The sequence below is a fragment of the Pezoporus occidentalis genome, unplaced genomic scaffold, assembly GCF_034315485.1.
Source record: "Pezoporus occidentalis ecotype Australia unplaced genomic scaffold, CSIRO_AGI_Poc_V1 ctg54, whole genome shotgun sequence".
NCBI lineage: Eukaryota > Metazoa > Chordata > Aves > Psittaciformes > Psittacidae > Pezoporus > Pezoporus occidentalis.
Genome location: NW_026915877.1, coordinates 1,271,162 through 1,280,000, shown reverse-complemented (window position 1 = coordinate 1,280,000; position 8,839 = coordinate 1,271,162). Strand labels below are relative to the sequence as shown.

The 8,839-nt window shown below is 36.0% G+C and overlaps 1 protein-coding gene across 13 annotated transcripts in view; it reads left to right on the top strand.

The window, feature by feature from the left end:
- The window catches only part of GTDC1 (glycosyltransferase like domain containing 1), a 311,001-nt gene that overhangs the window by 167,370 nt on the left and 134,792 nt on the right, over nucleotides 1-8,839 (top strand). For 8 of the 13 annotated variants that reach the window (XM_062637705.1, XM_062637702.1, XM_062637701.1 and 5 more), the window contains 2 exons: nucleotides 2,890-2,960; nucleotides 3,682-3,773. The exons of 1 other annotated variant lie outside the window; for it this stretch is intronic. In XM_062637705.1, the coding sequence (XP_062493689.1) occupies nucleotides 2,890-2,960; nucleotides 3,682-3,773 (163 nt within the window). Of the gene's footprint in view, nucleotides 71-1,750; nucleotides 1,857-2,889; nucleotides 2,961-3,681; nucleotides 3,774-6,610; nucleotides 8,070-8,839 lie in introns of those variants that run through there. 4 more of the 13 variants (XR_009968307.1, XR_009968306.1, XM_062637703.1 and 1 more) reach the window with 4 other exon arrangements.

Below are 8,839 nucleotides of genomic sequence, written 5' to 3'. Positions count from 1 at the left end.
AATCAGCAAAAGACAAAGGCAGACCAGCAGTGCAGTTCCAGCAGCCCAGTACATTATGGTTACATTCCATGTGAGTTAAGTCACTATGGTAAAAGCCTTGGCAGGATTTTTTTTCAATAGTTTATTCATGATGTTCATTATTATGAGCTGTAAGGACTATGAGAATTTCATTTTTTAAATGTCTTATGGAATGTATCACTTTCTTAGATCTTGTAGACATGCTGTGGAAACCATAACATAAAATATGAGTTACTTACAATAACTAATTTTAATCCCATCTGCTAAGTATGACAACATTAGCATTTCCACTTAATTAAAAACACCCTTAAAGCAGCAATGTTTTAATCACTCCATTTTATTTACTCTCCTCCAGTGTCACTTATAATTGTAACTTTTTATTTTTTAATAATGAGGGATTTTTTTTTCTCTGTGCATCACACAAAAAAGTGCTGTCGATAATTAGCAGTCTTCTGTTATTACTAGACTCAGGTGTCACAACTGTGTCTCATCCTCATTACAGTAAAAAATTTCACCTATCAGATTCATTATTGCTAGATAATGCGGCTGAGAGCCTTAGCAGGCCCTCCAGAAAAGTAATTCAGCCAAGCAAAATTATCAGCTAATTATATTTAGAATCAAAAGCCAACAACTATTTGCAGATAAATTGTATGAATTGAAGTGAATAGACCTGAATATTAAGATTCATAGATTTAGCAGATGATTTGTTAATTGGAATAAAAAGGCCATTTACTAGCCATTTTAACAATAGATCAATCGGAACTCTATTTATTATTTAACTAGTAGTGCTTAAGGATTGAAATAAAGGATAATTGTATTATTGTTATGATATGATATACTTCTCTAGAAAAGGACAGAAATGTGTGGAAATTGCAAAGCTTCCCTGTCAGTCCTCAGACTGAAGCCTCTGTCTGCATGTGCTCTGCCCTGGTTGCTTTGATCTATAGGTCTTGGCATCTGAAAGTTGTACAGATTATAGTAATACTTACTACACGATAGCAAGGACCTGTCGGAAAATGCATGTAAACTTTGTGGCAGAAAGGTAGAAAATGATTATGCAAATACAATCATTTGCAAATGAAAGAATTCCAGATTTTAACTTTTATCCAGCAAACTACAGAGGCATTAAATTCTGATTCTGATTTTACTAATTCATGATCCTGATAGAGGTTTTTATGAGGGGAGATTGCATACTCAAATGATGACTCAGATTGCATCTTGGCCTGCAGTTTTGTTTTAGGGAGCTATCCTTTTTTTTTCTTTTTTTTTTTTCCATGCAGACGATATGACTGAAAAGCAAATATTTTAACATAACTTAGTGATCTGAGCTATTACTGAAATGTCCACAGTTTCACTCTTTTTTTTCTCCTAGATTGAAGAAAACTTTAAAAATCTATTTGCTTTGACATATGACACAATATTTAAAAACTGAAATCATCAATTAAATCACACATCAGAAACATTTCCCTTTGGTAAAAAATATAGTGCTAGACGATGTACACTTTGAAATTGTTGTTAATGTTTAAAATGCAATCTGAAGTGCATATGTTATTTAAAAAAAAAAATACAAATTTTAAAAGTTTATGAAAAAAACACCAGCAATCATTGCTTAGCAAGAGCATTTGCAGAGAAATGTGTATCTTTGAGGTTTGTTCATGCATAGTTTTCTAGCACGAAAGCTGAATATGTTATTCTTTCTTTTGGTTTTTTTTTTCTGGTTAAAACTGAGCAGATCTAAAGGAAACAGAGTTCCTTCTGGGTGCCCATAATAAAGTGCCAAATCCAATATGCACATAAAGTGGCGAAAGCCTTTTGGATTGTCACTGAAAATAGAAAAGGTGAATGTTGACAAGATTTCAGATTTTTTTTTTTAAATAGGGAAACTGAAGTTAAAAATAAAGCCCTCGTATGGTCAACATGTTGGAGGAGATTCAAAGACTCTCATAAAATAAACATATTTTAAGAAGTGTTTTGAATTTCACTGTGTAATTTCTGGCCAACAGAAATTACAGTTGTATCTTTGGAGGGACATTATGTCAGATCAATGGTCATTATGCAAAAAAAAAGCAAACCGAAAAGTTGATGCCTTAACCCATATTCAGCTATTAAAATGCAGACATGAAGAGGATAGCTTTTCTTCGGATTTTCTACTAGAAAACTTTGCGCCACTGTGTTACAATAATAAAATATTTGGATTTGATGTTACAGAAGATATGTAAATTGTTCCATGAAAAAACACAAGTACAAAACATTGCACGCTTTGGCAAAGGAATCTCATCAGTAGTTATTAGAAAATACAACAGTTTATGTCCTGAAAAATAAAGGAAATTATCTGAAGCATGTGCATAAACTAAAATATCCCAGCCTGAAGCATGCTGTAAGTTGTTCCTAGGCTATATTTAACTGTAACCTTTGGAGTCTCAAAGTCTGAGGAGAGTATCTGTTCTGTCAGGTAACGGTGATGGCATGCATCTGTGTATACATCCACATATCTCCAAACATGTGCATGTATGCCCTTGTTTTTCTGCAGCGTTATTAAGAAAAGCCGTCCATACTTCACCATGTTGTTACATGTGTCTGTCTGCTGATTATAAAATGTGTTAAACAGTATTTAAAAAACAAAAAAATGCAGAGCTGCGCTTTGATTTATTCAGCGAACAAAACATATGCTCGCTGTTCTGTTCTGTGTAATTCATATGATCAATAAAATTTTCTTTAAAAAGAGCAACTTTGGCATTTAGAAGGATTATGCTGCTGAAGGAAAAATGCTTCATTCTTGCTATATGTGGTCAACCTCAAAGCTCTTGCACCAAAATAAGTTTTTGTCTCACTAATGTCTATTTTTATGTATTTATTGTTTCTGATCTTCAGGGTTGAAGCTGTATATTGTGGCTGTTATCCACTGTGTCCCAAAGCCTTGGTGTACCCAGAGATATTTCCAGGTAGCTGCTTTGTTGCATATTCTTTTTGCTGAAATGTAACAACGTGATTCATGCTAAAATACAGAGTTTGAGACTAAACTTGTGCAAAAGCAATTGTTTATTTGGCAAGCCAACATGTTAGTGTTAAGGAAAATTTTATGTGTTTTAATACATTAGACGAAGTTTATATTTGCCATCTGTTCTTTTAAGATAACACAAAAGCAAGTTTTGAAATAGCATTCTTCATTGTTAGCATACACAACCCATAATGATAGATTTTTGTTAAAAGGTCAGTGATGCTGCAATGGTTTGCAGATTTTTTTGATACACCAAAAAAAAAAACCACAGCAAAAACCCACCAGACCAGCAAGGCCTGAAAATCACACCAAATTATTTAAACAATTTAATACTTAATAGCATGCAACTGTGATACAGGATGCGCACTAATGTAGTACCAGTTCTTTGAAAAATCTCATCACTAAATGTATCACATATGCATTGTGTTACATTAGAATAATGTATTTTAATCACCCAAAGGAGATGTCTAAACAGCGCAACTACACAGTCTTATTTAGCATTAAACATCCTTGTGAGCTGAGGTAACCTTATAAAATCATGCTTAAATAATGTAAAACACGAGGCAGCACAGAGCAATATGCATTTTTAATTAGTAAAGTGACTAATATCGAGTGTGTGCTTTGAGGTTTTTGTTTCATTAAAAATGTATCTGTTTTTCCTGCAGCTGAATATCTGTATTCTACACCTGAACAGCTTTTTAAAAGGCTTCAGAATTTCTGCAAGAGACCCGATATTGTGAGGAAACATCTTTATAAGGTAGTTGTTCAGAATAGTTTTAGATGCTATAATGCCATATTGAAGTGCAAAAGAAAAAAAAGCCCTTAAAAAAACAACATTTAATTAACATACTAATGTTTAAAGGAAACATGCTAGGGAGGGATATTAGTCGTTACACTAACAAGGATTAATTAAAATAGATGCCAGTTGTATTAACCTAGGTCTTATGAAATACATGCACTTATTGCATGCTACATGCTTTTTTTTTAATTTATTGTTTTCTAAAATGACTGTCCTTTACATTTGCACCCAAGAGGCTTATAAAAATGAACCTGGATTAATGCAACTCATTAGTTTAAAAGGAAAATAAAAGAAAGATCCCACAATTATACTAATGAGTATAAGCCTATCTTCCTATCCTAATTTAATCTTCAGTCCTCAAAAAATACAGGTAACAGGTATCAGGTAAGATTTCTCTGCCTTTTGGAATTATTTGAATTATTTTCATAATTACAGTTATTCTTTTTTTTTATGTTGAACATAAAACTATCGGAAGCATAATGTAGTGGTATTTATCATGTCCTATTCTTTGCAGTTATTTATGAAAAGAAAGTACAGCTTCAGTAGCAGACTCTCCATTCAACTTTTGATCTAGTGTTCAATGCTAGATCCACTTTTCACATTTTTAAGTGGTGTATTTATGCTGCTAGGAGTCACACTTTAAAAAAAAAATAATTAACAATCATAGGTGAAGCAGTAAATTCTGGCAATGAAGAGCTATTATTATATGACGCTGCTTTTATAAAAATAACTGCTATTAACTTTCTTCATGCTGATATGTAAATTTGCAGCATTTTGTGACTTTTACAGTCTGGGCAGGTTGGATACACATTACCCCACATGATGAAGGTGTTTCAGGTTGTAAAAAAGCCGAATTCAGCTGAAAGTCCTTAAAGGTTTGGGAATGCTTAGAAATACTCCGCATGTTGCCTGTGGAATACAAATGTGGTCTTTTTAGTGTTCCCTGTATGTCACTGCCCAGGCCTACTGTTAATGAGCACATGGAGTAATCTTCTTAATTTGGAGGCTTATGCTGCCGACAGACCTAACCTCCTCTCTCCACCTTCCTCCCTCTGGAGACCAGAAAGTTTGGGTCTTGCTGCGTGTCATCCTCCTCTCTACTCCTTCCCGCACACATGGAGCAGGAGGAGTAAGGGTTTAGCCCATGCCTGACTTTATTTGTGACCTAAAAATAGACATTTACATAATGATACATCAAAGATGATGTTGTTTCTGCAGGAAACAGTTAAACTTCAGGAAAAAAAGAGAGAACCAAAAATGCAATTTAACACCCAATTTCAAGCTCATTATCTTTCATTGTCTATTAACTTGGCAATGGTTCAGAAGGTAGCTCATAATAGTTTAAAATGCTGACTGAACACTTCCAGTGTTCAGCATTACTTCTTGAGTCAATAGTATCGTATAGTGATACATGGTGGCTTCAAATGGAGAACAGTCCTTAGATGTTTACCTTGACATTTCTCATTGCTTCAGGCTCAGCTAGTAGTTGTGTGCACATGGGTCTGCTCGCTGCATGTGGATCCCTGGCTCTGAAACAGCCAAGGTGCACTGAAAGTGGAAATAACAGTGGAGCAAATGATAATATAAAATAGTATGAGTTTAAAATATGTGCACAAGACTTGTAAGCAAAATGTAAGCAAAAAAAAACAACCCTTGAGATGATTTGCAAGCAGAAGCTTGAGATTTTTATCTTGCCCCATGCATATGGCCTTGTGCACTATTAACAGCGCAGCCCTGTTCCCAAGTGTTTGAACTGAACGTCTGCAACAGGTAGCAATTACGTTGAATGGAGGATCGTTTTAAAATGAGTAAAGCAGGGCCTAATCCAGAACCTGTGGGCACCAGCGAAAAGATCCTGTTGTCTTTAATAGGCTTTGGATCAGCTCAGAGAATACGCTTAGAGTTGTCTTTTTTGTACCTACACCCACGTACGCAAAGTCTTCGTTTTGCGATGAAACTGCGCAAAACCGCCTAGAATGACGCTCACTCAGATATGTGCTGTTAATGTCATTATAGTTGGAACGACGTTGCTTCTTAGGAAGCTGAAAAGAATGAAATCATGAAGAGTACACAGCACTTCCACTGTATTTTCACCTTTTTTAGATCAGTATAATATTATATATACATTATCGTAGAATAGAAAAGAGACCCCAGTACAGTAGTACATACTAACTAGCTACTTTTCTTTCAGAAACCTTCCTGACATACTCGTTTCTTGAAGTTCATAAAGTATCTGTGAAGTCTTGAGAGCAAAATGCTTTAAAAGCAAATTGTGCTTTTCTCTACTGATTGGGGATTCTGCTTCATAGATTGGGAAGTAATCATCATCAGAAGTACTTTGGCTTATCCTTTTACATATTGTTGGGGTTTTATTACGAAGGATATCCATAATAATTAGACAGTGGTCTAATTAAACAAGCAGTTTATTCCTTCAGTTGTCTTCAGTGACTGTGCTGACAGAGTTAGGGGCAAAAGGGAGATAAATGACAGGAAGGATAGTCAGTTCAGGGAGGCGGACTCAGAAAATATCCCTGTGAAAATGCACAGACCAAGATATTAAACCATAATGTCTTACTTTGATGGAGCAGATTCATGCTGGCAGACTTTTAAAAATGTCCATAATATGAGCACCTATGAAAACCTTTTGAAATGATGTATTACTCACCCTGTGTATTCTCAGAGCTCCAGCGCTGGCTCATTTGCATTTTGATGTTGCCTTCTACCAGTTATTAGCAGAAGATTGAGATGAGTGGAAAACAAACCTTATTTGTTATCAATTATTTGTTCTGTTCCAGTTTTATGGAATCAGATATTTCTCTCCTGTTCTGGATATTTGCAGTTGCCAAAATGCCAGAATTAAGCAAGGAACAACAGGGCATCAGTTTCCCATGGAGTACACTGTAGGACCCGTCACAGTTTGCAGGCTCCCTATCTAATAAATTTAAAATTAAAAAAAAAAAAAAGGGCAAAACATTTGTTTCTGCATTATTTTCTTTAAGTTTACCTTTCAGTTCCCTCACTTCAGTTTCTTAATTTAAAACAGCATGTATAAAGAGTATACAGTGGAAAGGGACAAGAAGAGTTGCCAAAAGCCAGGCATGGAAGGAGCTGACAACTTTAAATAATCTCTCCCAGCCCTCCCAGCTGAATGAGTACGGGTTGACATGCTGTCAGCTTCAGTTCCTACAGAAAAATCCTACTCTCACTCATACTTGTTCAACGGAGAAAAGAATTTGGCCCACTTTCTGACATTCATCTTCTCATTTCCATCACACTGCAGAAGCTCACCTGCCTATGAAAAGACACATGGCGTGATTTTTTTTTTTCTTTCTTACACCACTGTAGAAGGAAGTCTGCTGAATTCAAAGAGATTAAACTGCTGTAAAATCAAATTAAGATCCCGGTTAGGCTGTAGACATCTGAATTGTTTCCAGTCTCAGGATTTGGATGTGTAGGGCAGTTCTAACAAAACTTTTTTTTTTTTACCTCTCTTTTTGCTCGGATTTGAGATAAAGCAGTATCTTTGGTATTTCAGGAAAATATGTAGAAAGGAAAACTGCTCCTGGTGCAGCTTTAATATTAAGGCATAGCTAGGAAATCAGCAGGAGACAATCTCAGCCTAAGGACACATGAGGATGCAGGGGAGCTTCATGCCAGATGTCCCGTTGGCCCCTCAGCCCTGTTACAAAGAGCAGTAGCCATTCATAGTTCTTGTACAGGCCATGTAGGAGGGGGAGCAATGCCTCTGCCTTTATCCTTACCCATTCCCCTGAAAAACTCCAGGAGAAATTGTTTTTTGATAAAGATGCTCTGGATCACTGTGCCATGTGTTTAATACTGTGGTTTTGATATTTGTGGTATTTGAGAGAAGGCTGACACAGGTAAAATTAGGTCTTTTAGAGTTAGAGATTGGTCCTAACCCTGAACATGGAGATTTTATCATCTTTCATAACCTTTTAGTATTAAGTACATAAAACCTAATAAGCTGTACATAATAGTTCTCCATTTGACATTCAGGCTCTTGGAAACTCCAGATCTTGTCTTTCACATCTTCCTATACCAAAGCAGTTCGTCATATTTTTGCAGACAGCACTAAAAGCATTTCCTTCAATTAGCTCAGAGTTTCCCCACCTTCAGTTGCGTTGAGCATCTTCTGTCTTCTTGTTCTGGAGTCAGTTGCCTGGAAGCAGAAGCTCCCCATCCATCTTTTCTATACCATTCATTATTTTATAAACGTTTGTCAAACACTTAAAATACCCTGGTCTTTTCAGCTTCTCCTTGTGAATGCTATTCCATGTTTAAGCTCTAATCATTCAAGCTGGTTTGATGCTTGAGAGCTGGTTTTGTGCTGGTGTGATCATTGCTTTACAGAGTATTCTAGGCCATGCCATCAGTTTATGTTATGTGCTGTACTCTGATAATTTTCAACCTGTTCCTGATGGAGCCAAACCTACTGTTTACTTTTTAATGGTGAATGTATATTGAACAGATGTTTGCTTACAGTGTTCTCCAGATCTTTTGTCCTGAGCTGATAAAGTTAATTTAGAGCTTTATAGGATATGCAAATAGTACAAGTATTTCCATCCATCCTGCTGGCTTTCTGCTCATCAGCAGAGCATGATTGCAGATTAAAAGGATGGCATTGTGTCAGATCTGTGCTTCTACCTGCCTAGCATTAGACGCTGGTCAGAAGGAGGTTAGAAGCACAAGTGGGAAACTTGTATTTGCCTCTTGAGATGCTCAGTTCCCAGTAAGCATAATTTAAAGTGGTTTCAGAGATGGTCTAGATCTGCTTCTCAGAGCCTGAATGGAAAGGTTATCATAGCCTAGGAACTCTGGAGTGCAGCATGCTGTGTCCATGCTTTCACATCTCTGTCTCAGTGCTTAGGCATGGGATCCTAAGTAAAATGTATGTAACATAAGGATTTCTTATGTGAAAGAAAATTTTGGTTACTTATTTAGAATATAAAATCATAGAGTAATTAAGGAAGTCTGGAGGTCATCTGGTTAGCCTTTGCTGAAAG